Source organism: Gymnoscopelus microlampas (assembly GCF_963454915.1).
Source record: "Gymnoscopelus microlampas genome assembly, chromosome: 10".
NCBI lineage: Eukaryota > Metazoa > Chordata > Actinopteri > Myctophiformes > Myctophidae > Gymnoscopelus > Gymnoscopelus microlampas.
Genome location: NC_139947.1, coordinates 35,010,452 through 35,029,927, shown reverse-complemented (window position 1 = coordinate 35,029,927; position 19,476 = coordinate 35,010,452). Strand labels below are relative to the sequence as shown.

The 19,476-nt window shown below is 42.7% G+C and overlaps 1 protein-coding gene across 1 annotated transcript; it reads left to right on the top strand.

Annotated features, from left to right (window-relative positions):
• Positions 1-2,997: 2,997 nt before the first annotated feature.
• rnd1b (Rho family GTPase 1b) lies at positions 2,998-17,172 on the top strand (the record flags this gene model as incomplete). The annotated part of the gene is made up of 5 exons (XM_084068490.1): positions 2,998-3,117; positions 4,493-4,580; positions 14,965-15,074; positions 15,800-15,934; positions 16,275-17,172. 5 exons carry the CDS (start codon positions 2,998-3,000, stop codon positions 16,518-16,520), a joined length of 699 nt encoding a protein of 232 aa, XP_083924616.1. The 3' UTR covers positions 16,521-17,172.
• Positions 17,173-19,476: the final 2,304 nt, after the last annotated feature.

Sequence of the window (19,476 nt, the reverse complement as noted above, 5' to 3'; positions counted from 1 at the left end):
GTACTTGAGAATGGCACTGCAGTCCTGCCATAATATGGCATGATATTGCCATTCTGTCTGCAATTCCCTTTTTTTGCCAGGTCTGAAGGAACTTTTCAAATTGAAGCTCACACTGGTCAAAATATTTCACATACACCTGAATTCTCCAATGGGGATCAATATCCATCGATCGATTGACAGACCAAGTGACCGAAGTACACTCTTAGAATTAAAATAACACTATCTGAGGATTTTACAGTGTGTCGTTTGTGTTTCAGTTGCTGGTAAATTCTTTGGCATAAGAACAGAATAGACGGTAATCGTGTTTTTCCTCAAAAGAGAATCCTGTAAAGAAAAAAAAAGTGACGACAGCCACAACTACTACTATCACTTTCCTGATTCACTTGTGGATTAGTGCCAGCCAGTGTTGATGATTATTACAATCACTGTAACCAAATTATGTCAAGGTGTTAAAGGGTTAAGGTGTCAAGGCTCTATCCTGCCCGTAGTCACAGCTCGGTGACACCCCCTTCCTTCGCCCCCTGCCCCATCCATCCACCTCCTCCACCCCCTCCTCCTGTTGTGTGTGTCAGCCATATTGGAAGGTGTCACTTTATGCCTGCTGATTATTCACAGCCACCTGCCCCTCTCTGTCCCATAACAGGGGGCACTGCAGTGGTTACGCATGCAGGCATTCATCTCTGCACCACTGTGTTTCTGTTAAGGGTTAGCGAGAGTTCAGTTTCTTTACTTCTTTTCTTCTTGCTGAACAATACCATTGTGCACTGCAGGCCAAAATAAATATGTTTATTTTGGCCTGAACAATAGTATTGTTGTTAGCGTACAGGTACAGAGAAACACGTACCATGCAAGTACCCTATCAATGCCAGAATGTGGGTGTAATCTATCCGATCGCTTTACAGTCACTGAGAGGTCTATGGCAGTCCTATCATGACTGAAAGTGATACAGTTACCCAAATGTAATAATGGTGGCTTCTATGTGGATCTTGGATGTCATGTTGATGATATCATATTGACACCAGTGATGCCATGTCGTTATGATCATAGTCATATTGACTATATAAAGTAAAATATTTCCCAAAACATGATGCGAAAATTATTCAGGCAATTATTTCATCTATTGTCAACAGGAGACATTTGGGCTTTGATTGGGCAGTGGTTTGCATGATTAGTCATGCACAGACACACAGACAAAGACCCTGAGCCTCTTCTAGACGGCTCGCCCAGAAGCCTTGCCGTAAAAAGGGTGTTTTTTCACCCTGTATGTTGCACCTTCAACTGGCTGCCTCTTGTCTCTGAGCAAGTATGGTAAACACCACATTGTAGACAGATGTCAGCAGGCAGGGTGAATGATATGGGCTGTCGGTGAACAAAGGCAAATTGCTTTTGACCGCCCAGGACAATAACAAGCGCATTGATTGGTAAAGTTACGTAAATTAGCCAGCAATCTGCTAGACACTGAGGAGAGGATGACTAATTGACATTTGGCTTTTAATTCTCCTTTATCTGCAGTGAGGACCTCTTCCCATACAGTAACTAATAACCTTGAGGGTGTGAGTCTCAGTGTGTCTGCAGTGTCAGGCTTGTGCCGATGAGAGGCCTGACCTTTTGACCTCTGAATTGACCTGTGTGTGGCCACTCGCAAGCTGTCCATCAGGGGGCCTGACTCTTCCTGTGACCACACATCATCTCCCTGGATGTAAAAATGGAGAGCTCCATAGGCTCTACCATAATGCATATGTGATCACGGTTGTTGTTCTTTTCTCACTGTGGTCATAGGTTTTAACCACTTTCAAGCTGGCATCCCTATTGTGGGCTTTAACACATTTTCAAACATTTTCAAAGGTTTTCACAAAAATTCTACATTTTTATTTTTAATAACGTGTCGCAATGCAACTTGTGGACTGGCTATTTTCATGTGATACCTTTGTAATACAACGTATACAATTGGGTTAAGTGGTTAATTACATTTTTTGACAACTGAGGCATTATTTGCAATTAGAAGGGTTTTCATGGTCGCAGGGAGGGGGAATAGACAACTAATAGACAACTAAACAGTTCACAAGATATTTCAGACTGTTAAATGTTATCTTTCTGATCTTGAAGGATCTAGTCCTAACCATCACTAACAGAATAAAGTGAGACAAAGAAAGATACTAGTTGATTAGACAAAAGGGGGAAAATGGTAATGCAGTTGACTTGACCCTGTAGTGCAGATGAAAGCGCACTAATAAGTCTACAGAGGAATGGCTTAACAGTCCCTTTGTCCCTATGGCCCTGCTATGCTATTGATTTCAAGTGAATGAAATTGATTAAATTGTAGCAAGCTAAGCAATAAATGCAAGGGCCAACAGGTGACTAAAGACAAGTCTAAACTGAATGATTAACATTTTTCTCTATCTAAATGTATGGCAGGAAAATACTTTATAATATTTATATTATTCAGATTATATATCATTTGTGTGTGTGTGTGTGTGTGTGTGTGTGTGTGTGTGTGTGTGTGTGTGTGTGTGTGTGTGTGTGTGTGTGTGTGTGTGTGTGTGTGTGTGTGTGTGTGTGTGTGTGTGTGTATAAAAAAAAAAAAGTGTGAGCAGTTAACCACTTAAACCCCAGCATCACTACACTGTGGGGAAAGCTTTCGCTGACTCAAGTTGTGAGCTTGTCGATCTGCTATTTTCAGCGAAAGCTTTCCCCTCAATAACAGAATTCAGAAAATACACTAGTATTGAGCCCTGAGGGACTCCGTTACCCATATGGGGTTTTAAGTGGTTAAAAGTGATGAAATAAGCCCGTGGAATGGAGCGCCCCCATTGGCCGCTGCCGCCGTGTATAAAGAGCTGCAGTGGCCGATTCAATCAGATCCTCTGCAGGCATTTCATCCTCCGAGGAGAAACACTGGAACCAACGCGTGTTTCCACTGGGACTGTTAGGAGCTTTTTCCTGTGTTTTTTTTAAACATTATATGTACAGCATTATTGGGCCATATATTTATATACAATGAAGGAAAGGAGAAACACGCAGCCGTTGGTGGTGAGATGTAAACTGGTTCTGGTGGGAGACGTTCAATGCGGAAAAACGGCGATGCTGCAAGTCCTGGCGAAGGACTGTTATCCAGAGGTATGCGAATGTCCCCTTTCCATTTTAAAAATATCATATATGATAAATGAGACGCACTGTGTGTGTCTCATTTATGTTATATGATATACAAAAATAATATTAGCGTATAGCCAGGTTATATTGTTTTGTTGTTTGTGGGCAAAACGCAGATTTTCTGCAGTAAGATCCTATTATGTCAAAATGACATTTGGCACACAGAAAAGACACGCATTATCAGTGTGTGTCTCATATATTATATCAGTGGTTCTCAAACTTTTTCAAGTCAAAGACCCCCAAATTAATATGTAGGCGATTTGGCCGCGGACCCCCGATCAGAAAATGCTTTGTGCCAGGGACCCCCAGATCAAGAGAAGATTTGTGTGAAACAAATTCAAATGTATGCAAAAATGTCCAATACTTTCAATATATATATTTAATAATATTCAAAAATAGCATATGTACAAGCTCACAGCACTGTGAGCTTGTAGAACAGCCAAATATGCTGGTGGGGACCCCCTGGACCCCCCCCCCCCCACCCCCAAGGACCACTGGGGGTCCCGGACCCCACTTTGAGAACCAATGATATGATATTTTTTTTATCATATCATAATAGTATAGGTTATATTGTTTTATTGTTTGTGGGCCAAATGCATATTTTCTTCGGTATAAGAGCCTATGTAAAAATGATTTGGCACACAGAAGAGACACTCAGTATGATGCAGTTGCAGGCTGGCGAATTTGATGCGCAATTCTAAAGATTTCATTTTTCCAGATATAGGCTATCCTATATGTTTATTATTTTTGTGCCATGTAAAAACATGTTCTATATTCCTTTCGCATCTATGACGCATGCGCCTATAGTAGCATATCTAGGCCTACCTATGATAGCCTATTTATAGTTGTAGAAATATAATATTGAACAGAAATCCAATTATGCTGGGGTGGGGAGGGGGGACATTGGGGTTGTATTGTCACATGGATTTTGATGTAAACAGCATGACACTGTCAAGAAAATGAAAAAGGCCCAATAAAAGATATAAAAGATAGAAATCCAATTATCATCAGCTAATTAAGGAATTGACTGCAGTGTGTATGTTGTTCAGCCCAGATGGTTATGTGTTACTTACTGCTACATTCCATTACCTGTGGCACACTGCCACTATACTATAAAAACTGTTCAAACATTGGCCAAATAGTCAAATAATATAAGAAAGAGGCAAACATTTTGAAAATAGACGATCTACAAGCTCACAACGCCTCGCAGTGCGAGGCGTTGTGAGCTTGTAGATCTGCTATTTTTTTCACAATAGTGCCACTGGCACTGTGGCAGCCAAGGATGTTGGCTGATCAGTGACGCCTCAGCACTAATGACACCATGTCGCTAATTGTCCCACAGACATACGTGCCAACGGTGTTTGAGAACTACACAGCCTGCCTGGAACTGGAGGAGCAGCGTGTGGAGCTCAGTCTGTGGGACACCTCAGGTAACTGTCTGTCTGTCTGTCTGTCTGTCTGTCTGTCTGTCTGTCTGTCTGTCTGTCTGTCTGTCTGTCTGCCTGCCTCCTCCCTGCAGCATGGAATGTATGCTCTGCGCTTTGATCTTGAGATGCATCTGTCTCCATCATCTCCAGCTGAGCTAGTAGACTGGGATCAAGTCGCTTTGCAGGGTTGATGAATGATCTGGTGTGGTGTAGTAGCCTATAGGCCAATGGTTCTCAACCTTTTCAGGCCGCGACCTCCCAAAATAATCATATGTGAACTGGGGACCCCCCACCCTGACAAGCACTTGGAATTGAAGGAGTTGAGGCATTACATTTAGTTTGACTCGGTTCCACAGATAAATATTGTTGCGAGGTGTTGCGAGCTTGTAGATCGTCTATTTTCAAAAATATTGCCCCTGTCTTATATTATTTGACAATTTGGCCAATGTTTGACCAGTTTTTATAGTATAGTTTGTTGACTACTTTTGATGCTATAATGGTCTTCTGAGGACCCCCCCCCTAAAAAAAAATCATGCGGGGAGTGGGGACCCCCCTGGGTGGTTCTAGGCATTTTCTAGGCACTTTTTCTTGGTTCACCTGACGGCCTATAGAGACTGAGCTGATCCAGAAACGGTGCGTGTGTGTGTGTGTGTGTGTGTGTGTGTGTGTGTGTGTGTGTGTGTGTGTGTGTGTGTGTGTGTGTGTGTGTGTGAGAGGGCGCGCGTGTGCGTGCAAATTACCAGATATGGAAAGCGGGCTCTAAGGGTTTGTAGTGTACACAGACCTGTAAGGGTCTATTTGGCTCCTAATTATTAAGCATTAGCTGGGGGAGCCCCTGGAACCCCCCAAGGACCCCTGGGTGACCCGACTTTGTGAACCACTGCTCTAGACCACACTGGTCAATTTGGAACAGAAAACCAGCCTTTCTGCCGCATGTTTGGTGATGCAAGGTTAAGCTGAGCAGAGTTTGGTTGTTGGCGTGTGCGATGATGTTTGATGTTGTTTCTGGGTAGGCCTATTTGTTTCTGGGCCTGTTATGATATCGCATGAAATGGCCCACATGAGTTATTGTGTACTTGTATGGTGATGTGTTCAGCTATTACTACAGTACATGATCATCATGGCTGGCTGTTACCTTCTCAACTTATTCAATTGGGAATTGTTTTCTTTTCAGCCTTCATGCAAAAGCAACAAAGCGTAAGGACAGGTGTGCCATTTTCTTTCAAAAAGTTAAGAAGCATTGCTGCTTTTACTGTGCATAATAATTTACAGAGACAATAAAGTAAGGGCATGGACCTCAAGGCAGGACTCAATGGCAGATGCTGTTATTAACTGCTTAGGCCCCCCATTGTGTGATTGTAGCCTATCCTTTAAAAACCCTTGAAGAGCAGTTTACAAAGGTATACTATACAAAGGATATTTTTAAATTTCAAATGCAAGGTTCTGTGTATGATATGTCATTTTTCAAATGATGATCATGCTGATATAATCACCTTGTCAAGTGCATTTGATAGCCCAACTCCTACATCACCACATCTCACTTGAAATGGATGAGGACATTGAATGGGGAAGAATGAAGATCAAAAAGCACATTCACAATTTGTGTTATATTTTGTAATATGTCTCAATGCATGCTGTCAGATCGACACTGCTTCAGTAGTAATTATCTACTATCTCTAATTTAAGATCATGTATCCAAACCTTTTATAGCTCGAGACCCTAAAGAGAACTTTTATGTCTCCGCAGGACCCAAACTAGGGAAAAACAAGCTCAACACATTGCGATGTGAGTTTGTAGATCTGCTATTTTCACTACTTCTAAATGTTTTTGATTTTATTTATGGAATTCTTTTTTATTTTATTCAAATGTTTGAATTTTTTCTAAAATTCTGATTTATTATTTTTCTTTCAAAATAATGCGATAGTGCGGTTTAGCCAATGCCAACTCGGGACTCCTGAATCGCTGCCCTCCACACTCTCCTATCTAATATCAGGGTCTTGAGCTCTACAGTGTTGTTAGCTAAGCTCTCGCGCCACAGTGCATCGACGTAAGTAGTGCGCTTCTTTCCTGGCTTTGCCCTGGATTGGCTCCCATAGTGTCAGTTTGCTTGCCACTAGTTCCGGGTGCCTGACGGAGTGCCCTGCCTTCTCTCTCTGACTTTTATTTAAAAATAAACAAAATGTAGGAAAGGAAAAAAGGGATATTTATTCGAGACCCATAAAAATTGGTCTGCGGCCCAAAAGTTGGTCTCGACCCACTGTTTTAAATAGACTGTAAAAGAAGGTCAGTGTGTCATGGCGGCTTCGCCCTGGGGTTCAATGGTGTAGTGTACTGACCTGGATACAGTAAACCTGGGTCTGCTCTGCAGCACCTGTCTGATTCCTTCCATGCTTACAGACCCGCATCCTGTTCATCCATACACAGGCATGCATGCTGGATGCTGCTGCAAGCATCTTCACTAGGTCACCATGGCTGAGTAAACATGCCTGTGTACATCCACTAGTCTCTCAAGACAGACGCGTTGGCTCCCACAAATTTCAAAGCTCTGAAAATGAGTATTTTAAAATAAACTTTCTTGAATACTCCTTCTGCGTCAAGAGGATTGGTCAAATACTGTTCCATTCTGAAGAGCAGATGACAGCTTCCTGTTCTCAACTTCTACTGGGTGGAATTACAGACGCTGTAGCTTTCGAAGATTGTGAAAGAGACACACAGCAAAATGCTCAGTATTCATTTAACTCTTGAGAGTGTACAAATGAAACCAAATGGACCCTTATGAGTCCTGGGAATGTTAATGTATGTATGTACGTCCGATGCTAGACAATGTCTATGTGCGCTTGTGTGTATGTGCGTGCATTTGCATGCACTGCATACGTGTGTGTGTGTGTATGCGTGTGTGTATTCAATGCATATTCATGTAAGTGTGAATAAAAGTATTTGCATGCGTGGGCATGTAAGACTGCCTGCTAACAACAAAGCCCTTATGTAACAGACTCACTTGTATGTGATGATACTGTTTACCATGCTCTCAGCATTTTCTCCATGACCTGAAAGTTACAACAGTGGTAGTAGTACAACTCACGTAATTCCCTGACCAGACCAAATCCCCCATTTTTTAAATCCCAGACTCTGGACATTTGGTCTGGCTAGCATGAGCAGCCTGGGTGCCTTGGGATGTGGAGAAAGGCTGACAACGAGGAAGGTTTCTGGAGCAGACAGCTAGGCAGGAGATTCGGCAATGATCGTGACCTGCATTCCCCTCCATATGCTGCCCTGGGTCGGCACAAGCAGCACAATACAGGGGATTAAGATTCAAAATTGGAACGCTGTGCTTTATTGGTGACTGACCTAAAGTGTTAGGACTGCTTCATCTGTCCTTCTGTCTGTGAACATATACACGTACGTGGGCCGAACCTCTAGTAGTCCAAAAGTCTCTGGCATTATTTGCCATTCTTTTCTACAACCCCTCCCCCTTTTGTCATTGTTTTTCCCCCGTCCCCCCCTTTACTTTCCCTGTTGCCCTCAACCAACCCCCTCTGCCTCTATCGCTCTCTCGCCTGTCTGGCTGACCACTGGGACCATATTGCACCCCCCCCCCCTTAAGTCTGTTGTCCGGGACGGCTAGCACATCTCACGTCACCGTCCCGGTGATGAATGACAGGCAGTAGGGGCTAACGGATGGTCACACACCATGCAGTTTCACCTTCTTACTGTAATCTGCTCTAATTGCACGGAGCTGTGCCGCTGTGGGGCCCCACCATGGCGAGCAGGTCTCCTCGTTATCCTGGATCCTCTTCATTGATTGGACTGATCTCATCGCCGCCCCCCACCAGCAGGCTGCTCTCCCTCCCTACCTCAGGACCCGTGTATTTACTGACCAAAATCAATCCACTGGCTTTAATCAGCCCATCCCAATCAGACATGCGGAGGGAGAGAGGAGGGAGAGAGCGGTGGGGGCTGGGGGGAGAGGAAGAGACAAGGCAAGGGGGAGACCTAAAGCCTGAGTTATACTAGTTGTGTGCGGGTGTTGCGCACTGAAAATAGCAGATCTACAAGCTCACAAGGCGGTGCACGCTCGCAGTGCGACGTGTTGTGAGCTTGTAGATCTGATATTCTTGGTGTGGAACACCCACACGCAACTAAGTATAAGTCAGGCTTCACACTGTCCAGTGGCTGTAACTCATGATGGTGAATAATGAATCTTGTTACAGTATATTGTTAGGGAGTAATAAATACTAGTTTGAATGGACTTGCTGACACAGGGCTTTGTGTTTCAGCCCATACACATAATGATTACTTGCATGATACATGGGTGAGATTGATTTGGAATGAGCCAATATCCAATTTAGCTGATGGCACAATCTGTTCCAATCTGTAAAACAGAGCCATCGTTAAAAGATGATGAAAAGCGTCATGCTAATGGTCATATATCACATACTCAAACGGCCGCCTGGCTATTACCACCCAGGGCAGTATACTATTTATGTATCAGGGACTTTAAAAAAGGGTAAGCCTCCCTAGAGGAAAGGATGTATTGTTATTAGAGAATAGAAACAGCCACAGTGTGAATTAATGTGCAATCAACCATGTGGTCATTTGCAGTGTTATGGGCAAGAGAAGGCAAGGTGAGCAGAGAGTTTGGGACAAAGAGGGCCCATAGTAATTAACATTTATATTTCTCTTATCACAGCACATTTGCCCTTCTCACATTGCCTCTGTGATGCACCCAGATTACTGTGACAAGTAGTGATGTTGCATTCATATCTATTACGTTTGACTCCATCTTTGGGCAAGTTTCCATCGCGATCACAGCCCCATTCAATTCCATTATAAAATCCAAGTTAAATATTTCAAAAAGTGTAAAACCCTTTTTGAAAGTGTTACACAAAAAATATTTGTGTAAGTACAACGTTTCGGCGCTGCTCTGTCCAGCGGTATGAAACAAGCTCTCAGGGCTTTTTGTGTTATCCTTTTAACATCATTGTGTAATTGTACCACTGTACCTTTTGCACAGTGTTAATAAATACATTATTCAAACTCCGGACAGACAGACAGACAGACAAGTGTTGTTTTAACAGATTTTGTTAAAGGACCATACTGGTGGTCTGGCATGTTTAGCCCATTGACTATGACTCACAGTTTACTTAACACTACTGCAGATTGTTTTCTAAATCATACTGTGGTTTGTTTGCTTTTCGAGGAAGCCTCTGGATTCTATTCTACTAACCCATTAAAAGTGACACAGATGCTTTCCCGGGTTTTAATGGGTTAAAACCACATTAACCCTGACTCTGGGGTGAGCATACGAAGCTCACCACACATCACAGCACGACATGTGATCTTGTAGATCAGCTATTTCTGGCAAAGGGATTTGAGGGAAATACTTGGACCTACAATAGAGCCCTGGGTTGGGGGACCTCAGTCAACTAAATATATAGGGTTTAAGTGGTTAAACAGCGTCAGTCTACTCTACACAGTTAAATCCTCAATGTTGACTTGAAACTTACTTGAGATAGGTAATCAAGCACACTATATATTTGTTATGTTCCTTGAACTTCCATGGAACAACCTAGTTAAATAGAGATGAAATGATTCATCAATTATTTAACTGACATTTTTTTAAATCAAATTACATTTTAGTAATTTAATACTTTGTTTATCATGTAGTTATATTTAATAATTGGTTTATCATGTAGTTAGTTCTAATGGTGCAACTTAACCAAAATGTGAATGTTTGTTTTTGTTCCATACTACAGTATAAGTAAATTTATGCTTGACTGCTGGGTTTTGACAGCTGGGTAAACAATTTCAAGATGTCTGTTCATGTTCAGATAGTCAAATTGACAGATTAATTGATTATTGGTTAATTGATTATTGGTTAATTGATTATTTAAGGGTTTAATTATTGATTGATTATTGATTAATAATTGTTTGTTACAGCCTATAGTTGTAAAGCACTGCGTGTTCATAATGGAGCTACAATGATACACAGCCAACAAGGACACAACCTTTCTATTCTCCCTGCAATGCAATTCAGGTCTGATTCTATCTGTAGCATGCAAAACACGAAAGCCTTTTTTTAGTCCTGACGTCACTCCTGACGTCACTCACACATCCCCTGGGTCACAGAAGTTTTTCTCTATGGAAAATAACATTGGGTCATCTTAGAATTGTCTCGTATTAGAATTGTGGTCCAAAAATAAACACATTTTTCCCGGCGCTATTGTCAGGAAGGTGGCTCTGTAGTTTACGATAGTCAGATACTCATATTTGATACGGTCAGTTTCTGGCAAAAATGTAATTAATTTGGCGGCGGTAACAATACATTAGCGTTTTCTCACCGTCAATTGATGCTTCATACCCATTTGAGTCAAACCGCCGGGATCGTTTGTTTATTTTTGGAACACAGTTCTTATATGCCGCAATATTAAACACGTCTATGGGAATTCAGAAGGGGGGGGGGACGTGACCCAGGTAGGATGCGTACATTACATCAGAATTTTGTGCTCTATACTTAGTTGTGTGCCAGTGTCACGCACTGGAAATAGCTTATGTACAAGCTCACTACACGCTGCATAATAAGCTCACATAGTGAGCTTGTACATTTCTTGTGGGAGACAGCATGCAGCCAAGTATAAATCAAGCGTAATGTAACGTAGAGGTTTTTTTTTGGGATGGGCTGCAAGCTACATAGCCGTTGCAGCATTAATACAGCTCCTGGGTAGGGAGATTGGGGCTGCAAGCTACTCAGTTAGCATTTGCAGCATTAGTACAAGCTCCTGGGTACGGAGATGGGGGCTGCAAGCTACATACTGTAGTTAGCAGCTGCAGCACTAGTACAAGCTTCTGGGTAGGGAGATGGGCTGCATGGGCTCCTCTCATACCTAAACCTGTGAGTCATCCCCATGTAGATTATTAATCTGTCTGACCTCTGCTTTCTCTCCGCTGGAGATGAGTGTGCTAATGATGTGCCTAAAAAAAGCCTGATTTATACTTTGTTGCACGCCGGAAATAGCCTTATCTACAAGCTCACAATACATCGCATTGTAGGTCTGCTAATTTGTTCGGCGCACAACACAACAGCTTTTACATTTTAAATTAAGCATAAAAGGCATATCATTTAGTTAATGTAACACACACGCACGCACGCACGCACGCACGCACGCAATAGGTATGAGCACAAATAGACTCGCTCACAGACAGATATGTGCACACATAAATATTGATACAAATAGGCATAGGCATGCTCATGCACACATATTGCAGATATGCGCACAGACTTGTTCACATGCACACAAAAGGCATGCAGACAAACATGCAGACATATTACGCATCGGTTTCTGGTCACTCGTTTTTTGTGTACAATGCACATATAATTTTATTGAGGTATCTAAAGAGCACAGAGTACGTTTCTGACTGGGCAGGAATTGGTTGACAGGCTATCAATAGTTTACAGTCTGACGATAAGGCAAAAACTTAATCTGTGGTCTTTATACTGTGTATACCTCAATAAAACTATAGTGTGCAGTCTGTGCACACAGAAAAACAGGACAGCAGAAAACAATGTGTGATACGTATTAATTTCTCTGGATCAATTATTTTACAATTATTAAAACAAAAATGTGTTTATTAATTTGCTTGTCTGTCATTGACCTCGATACATTCCATTGTTTGGCTCCAGTTTGCCTCCCAGTGTGACGAATTTGCCAGCTAGAATTGCTGGACCAAGAAAGTGAAGTAGATGACTCCAAATGTCTTTACATGGCCTTGACTGGCAAGGAGGAGGAAGAGAATGGAAGGGCTTCTCTGTGATGTAATGTCAGACTGCAGAGAGGGTGGAGGATTAATGACAGGGGAGGGCTCTTTGTGATCTTCCTCAGTAGAGTGCACTCCTGCTTTCTCTCCCCCATAGCAGGAACAAGCTATTTCCTCAAGGATTAGAAATCAGGCTAAGGAATGTGGTGCCACTGCACCTTTACACAAACACACACGCGCACGCACGCGCACGCACGCACGCACGCACGCGCGCACGCGCACACACACACACACACACACACACACACACACACACACACACACACACACACACACACACACACACACACACACACACACACACACTAGAGCCCCGTACTGGTTAAAAATATTCATCATCATCTAACTTTGATGTATGTATTAACATGTTTTCAAAGGGACAGAGAATGATACAAACAAACACAAATGGTATTTTCTGTGTTTCAAAATGAAAGACAGAAGAAATTGCTTATGTGGTGTTGAGAAAAGAGAAAAACAGCATGAAAGGTCTGAGATACCCTCCCCCCCTTCCCTCCTCTCCTTGGCAGGGGGACCAATTTGTCAGCTTTAATTGAAATGGCCCCCTCTGGACCCCTGTGTGCCTGTCCATCGATTTGTGCATTTAGATCAGTGTCCATTTAATGCAGAATCACACCCGGTCTCCTGGCTGTGTGGTGCCCCCAGCCAGGCAGGTACCACTGTTTGCCCGCTGTCTATCTCTCTGTCTTTCATGGTGGTGATAACATGGTCAAATGTTAGCGCATGTCTCTTTCTCACTGATGAGAAATGTGTTCCAAGAGGTGATGACCATGCTCTTTCTCCCCTATAGTTGAAGGTGCAAACGGCGGTGGTCCTCTGAATTCTGTGAGACATTCAAAGGCTGGTGAATTGTGCTGCCTTTACGAGGGAATAAATGCAAGATGATTGGTCTTAAGCACATTGTTTGGATAATTCGTTCCCAACAACAACAAACGTTTTTTTCTTACCCAAAGGCATAGAACCAGAGATTGTGATGCAACAAGCGTATACCTTTGTTCCTTCAGCAGCACTGTTTACTTCCTTCTGGACATTGAGCCCTGAGGAACCACAGCTTGTCATTAACGTTATTCCACTCACGACTCCCCAGCAGCTGGCAAATTCAATTTACCCTTTGATAACGTGGAAAATCATTAACTATTTATGAAACGGATATATATGCACACATGGCCATGTTGTATGTTGCCCTTTTTTGAGGGTGACTGCCCTATTTTTTGTTTAGTTTTTTGTCTGATGCTATGTTCTTTTTTTCTTCTACATTGTAAATCAATTAGGCACATTATATAATATCTGATTGAGTGATTACACCATGCAGTTGTTATTTATAGTCACATAGGAAAGATAAATCCCTACTGAGACTGGTATGGAACCTAAGTAAACATGTTAATCCCCTTGAGACACTGTTACTCTTTCATGTGAACCAATATGGTATTCATCTCTGGCTGGTGCCGAACTGAACCAGACTGGGGCTTGGTGTGGTGGTGAATGGTGATGATCTGGCTGTATGTCTTCAGTCTCCAACCCTGTTGCTGAAGAGAGGAATGTCCTCGGCAGTAGGTGGGCGGGCACTTTGCGGTGTAAAATGATTGATTGGCAGTTAAGGCAAGCCTTTATAGAGGGGTGGGAGGAATGCTTGATGCAGATGGTGGATTCCAAGGCTGTTGCTGTGGTAACAAAGGGACCGGAGGTATTGCACGCGGCGCGGAGGACTTTAGGAAGGGGGTGGGGGGGGTGGGGGGGGGGCGGCTTACTTAAGGATTCTGAACATGAGTGGGAGCGTCTGCCTGCCCCGAGCCCCACTGTTCCACTTGCGTAATCCACTGCTAGAGACGATCAATGAGGATTTAGTGCTCGATTGTCATCTTCTCCCTCTTCCGAAATGCCAATAGAGGATAGAGGAGCCTGGAAAGGAGCAGTTTCAAGGATACCAAAGTAAGGCTCAGCATGAGAAGTGATGCCTATCAAACATAATCCCCGCTTTTCTCCTTCGCTCCTCAGTCTCTCCATTTCCGTCCCTGCTCTGCCCAAGCACACGTGGTCACAGCAACCAGCGCCAGATATAGTCTATTCTCAAAATTAATTAATTCATTTCTCAGCCCTGGAGCCAATTGGAGAAACTAATAGTCTCACCCAGGCTCATTAAAATAAACTGGTATGCTTGATGTACGCTGAGTCCCCAGAGACGTCCACGACCCATTGCAGATCCCATCTTACAACTTATTTGTGTTTAGGCAAACACAAATGCTTAATTTATACTCCATCGTACCATGGTGTCACACACTGGAAATAGAAGATCTACAAGCTACAATGGGTCGCATCGCGACGCATTGTGAAAATTGCATTTCGCCGCGTGATGCCATCATGTGTAACCAGTGCGCAACAGTAGCGTGTAATGAAATACAAATCAGGCTTACATTGAACTGATCAGCTTCACAACGATAGCTGAACTAGCTTGAGATGTGTGCCTTCAGTTGTCACTCATTTGTTGTGTGCTGTTCCCCTGTTTCATCCCTGTGTTATCCACATTAAATATGTTCTCCCATTCTTCCCCTTCAAGGTTCTCCCTACTATGATAATGTGAGGCCCCTGTGCTACAGTGACTCTGATGCAGTTTTGCTGTGTTTTGACATCAGCCGTCCAGACATCGTTGACAGTGGACTGAAGAAGGTAATAATCATAAACATAACAAACATAACACAAAAACAGAAGCAATCCACACCAAATAGCTCCTATTAATGGTAACGTTTTGAGCCACAAAGGCTTGGAGATCAGGTTTAAATTACTTCACTTAAGTCATTAATTTGATAATTGAATGCCTGCCTCCAGCACTCGGTTGAATATTCAGTGGTTTAGATTATTTTGGTATAATTCAGACAATTCCTATGGATTTATAGAACTATGACAGACTTAATTCTAATTAATGATTCAGCGTAAAAGTGTGCAAATGTGATATGTCCGATAATGTCACTCTCCAATAATGACGTATTTTCACAGCTCAACATGGTTGACATGTTGCATAACACTTTATCGCCAAAGCATAAATTTGGCTTTAGCGTATTGGTAATCAATAGCAAGTTGGCATCATAAATCCATCGCAAACATGAGGTGGGGTGAATATCATCACTATTGGGCGGAACATTCATTTATGTTTTTTTAAACATACCCTATTTTACAACAAAAGTAAAATAACTGAACTACAAGCTCACAGCGCAAGTTCTATTCTTGTGTTTTCTATTGTATTCTAAAAATAGTTATATTTTTACTATGTAGATTTTGTGAATCGCACTTCAGATTGTGCTTAGAGAAAATACACACCCCTTTACACACTTTATTTCCACACTATTTACGAACAGCTTAGTGAATGAGGCCCAATATCTTCTATGTCCACACAGTGGAAGACGGAGATCCTGGACTTCTGTCCCAGTACCCGCATCCTGCTCATTGGCTGTAAGACCGATCTACGCACAGACGTCTGCACGCTGATGGAGCTGTCCAATCAGAAACAGACACCCATAACTCACGAGCAGGTGAGAGATAAAATGTCAGATTGTTTTTTCCATTAATCCCTTGAACCAAATATCTGCTATCTCACAACGCGTTGCATCCGCAACACGTTGTGAGCTTGTAGGTCGGTTATTTCATGTGTGAGACACGTTGTACAATGAAGTAGAAAACGTTTCTCGTTGTAAGTGTTTGGGCCGAACTAGGCTTAAAATAAGGTTTGTTATGCTTAATTTAAACTCTGTCGTAAAAACGGCAGATCTACAAGCTCATATCGCGTTGTACGACTTAGTGTAAATCAGGCTTTAGACTAGCATGGCATCTGACACCCCCCTCCCTCCCTCCCTCCCTCCCCTTCGTGCTCAGGGTTCTGCTATGGCCAAGCAGCTGGGTGCAGAGGCCTATCTGGAGTGCTCTGCATTCACGTCAGAGAAGAGCATCCACAGTGTGTTCCGCACCGCCGCGCTGGCCTGCATCAACAAGCTACAGCCTCTCCCCAAGCCCAGCCCCACCCGCCGTCTCTCCAAAAGACTCCTCCACCTGCCCAGCAAGTCAGATCTGCTGTCCACCACCTTCAAGAAGGAGAAGACCAAGAGCTGCTCGGTCATGTGAGTGGGGAGACACCCCCCGCCCCCTCTTCCCTCGGGGTGACGCTCCCCACGTGTGACTCCCAAGCCCCTTGCCTCTTTTGGTCTCGGGGAAGGGGGGGTGGGCACGATGGCTTTATCAGAGAAGGGCTCCCTGCTGAATCCTTCCCTCACCCCCCCGGAAACCAAACTCCGCTCAGTAGAGGTGGACACCCCGCTGTCCACTTGCTCCTGAACTTATCAGCGCACATCGATTTTTTTCTCACTACTGTTCATCTTGCCTTCGAGCAAAACGATATCAATCAAGGTTTGATCATCAAGCTCTCATTTTCTTTCATCATGATCAGTTATCATTATGCAACCTTAATGGCGTGATATCGGCCCGATTTACTATCTTTAGGCACAAGTTGATTTAGTCCAAATTGGAAATATGTGCAACATTTGACATTTAATCTTGTGATGTAAAATGCCTCTCAGACAATTCAGTGGATATTTTTCTAATTACAAAAATTAAGTCTAGCATGAAACTAACAGGCATTAGAAAAACACTATATTCTATATCCCTCTTAGTAAGGCCAGCAAGGTGTGAAACGGCACATCGCTCCCTGTTTAGGCCTGTGGGGCAGACAGGAGTGGAAGGGAAGTGGTACAAAGTAAGAGCTGTTGCATGGAGAGCCTTCCCGTGTCTCATCATCTCTGTGGCGATGAGAGCAGGGATAGAGGGAGAGAGGTGCTGTTAGTGTGGGCTAGTGTGCACACACACCCGTCTACACTGTGTCAACCTGGATGGATCGTTGACGCCAGGTTGTGTACTTATGGAGAACCCCACTCCTCAGGCTACTCGTAGACTGAATGGAGGTTTGGGATAAAGAGGCTTGTATATGTACAAAGCAAATTAAGATGAAACGAGGATAGCGCAAAAACTTTTCTTTTTTTGTAATTGGGGCTTCCAGTGTAGCAAAATGTCGTAGCTAGCCTCTCATTTGAATATAATGATGTAATGACGAGACAGACCTTTTTTGAAAGATGGGTCATGAAGCTTTTGTTGTGACCAGAAGCACAGACCGATGGCTGAATGCTGAGCTGTCGATTACTGTGGGTGGTGTCACTGATTACTAACACCAGTCTACGTCTTATGAAGCATTTTTTTAAAGGAATTCTACAAGTGTAGGATAATGCTTATAAGCGTCAGGCCGATTTCCAGTTTTAAACAGAGTTGTAGCATTACATTGTTGGTACTTCATCAGCAGTGCTGAAATGGTATGCAGTTTTGAAAATGCCTTTTTCATATCATGTTCCCCGAGTTCATTCAAAACCTTTTGACAAATATGCCTGTGGATTTCTCTCATTATCAACAATCCAATGTAGCACTCTTGATCTCTAACTTTACTCTTCCAAAATGACTCTAGTTTCTCTGTTAATGTTACACTCTTAATCTCCTTACCTCCAATAAGCAGCACTTATAGTAGATTACAACAAACATGGAGGGGAAATCTGCCTTTTCCTTTTTAAGATTAAATCTTTGGCTTCATGGTAATGTGTGTGTGCAGCATTGATCTCTATGCTTTTAATTATAAAAGCAATAATGATTTAAGTGCTTGTGATGCAAAGTAACCTGTGTGGCAATAAACATGCGGCTTTGTGATTATTGTCATGTTATGGCGCTCCGTGGACATCCATGTTATGGCAAAAATGAGCTAAAATCATCTCTGCTGTACAAAGAAGCTGCTGATCTGTGTCTGTCTCTCCTCTTCCCTGTCAGTAGCCACTGGTATTGACCATATAACACGGTGGCCATTTTGCTCCTACGTCACACTCGGGTGGGTGGGAGTATGATGTAAGAGAAAAATGGTTGATGTGTGAATATGATCAATTTATAGTAACCGATGACAAGTGAACTAAATCTGAACGTGTGAAAAAGGGTGAACAATACAATTTTGAAAATGTTAGTGGTATGAGTTTTACATAATATTCACATTAGGAAAGTGTTAAAGTAACAAGATGTGGGTGTGGGGGGGGGGCTTGCCAGTGGTAACTCAACGGGAATAGACCATCATGCTCTTTGGAGCCGCTCCCGTCTTGTCACGCATGTCTCTCCTCTCTGTGCCCTTGGTTTCCTGTCTATACACTCTCCTATATGAAGAATACAACATAAAACAACAATAACAAAAAGGCGGCAAGATATGTTGATTTAGTCTAAACTGCTTGAAACAAGTTGACCATGCAGTCTTTTACATTGGGGAATTTACTTGGAAACCTTCAAATGTCTAAAAATGAACTTGTGAAAAGGGCTAGTGTGTGGGTAGAAAAGGAAATTCTTGCAGGTGTATGTAGAACAAGAAATTCAAATGCACAGGCTGGCCCTGTCCAAAGAAAGCTATTTTTCCATTGCTCGTGTCTTGGTTTACTTGTTGTGTTTTTACTTTGGTATTTAAAAGCTTGACATGATCCTGAGTGTTGTGTTTAAGTGTATCTCCCTGGGATGACTGTAATCTAATTGAGGAGCTGTGCACTGCCCTTGGTAGATAGGGACTCTAAAGTGCTGATTTGCACAAAGGCCTCCAGTCCATGGTTCACACACCAAATTCCTGAGCCTTGCCTAGCAACAATTCATCTTAGGATAAAGACACTCAGGGTTCGATTTCTTTGGGGGCGGGGAGTGGGGGAATCCTGCTTTTGGTATCACCCCCTCTGGTCATTAATCTTTATCAGTGGTGGGGATATGTTTTATGCCTGCTTCTGTTCAGACTGAAATACATGCATTTCCTTTTGGGAATTGTACTGTAGACTGTCTGATATGTTCGATATTTATGTTTGATAATATCACAACATTTAATTAGAAATGTATGTTAACCATATTAACCCTGGTGTCATTAGGTTTTGTTAATATTTCTTTAATATTGACAAAATTAGTCGATATAAAAAATGATATATGAATTCAAAAATAGAAGATCTACAAGCTCACAACACAAACACGTATA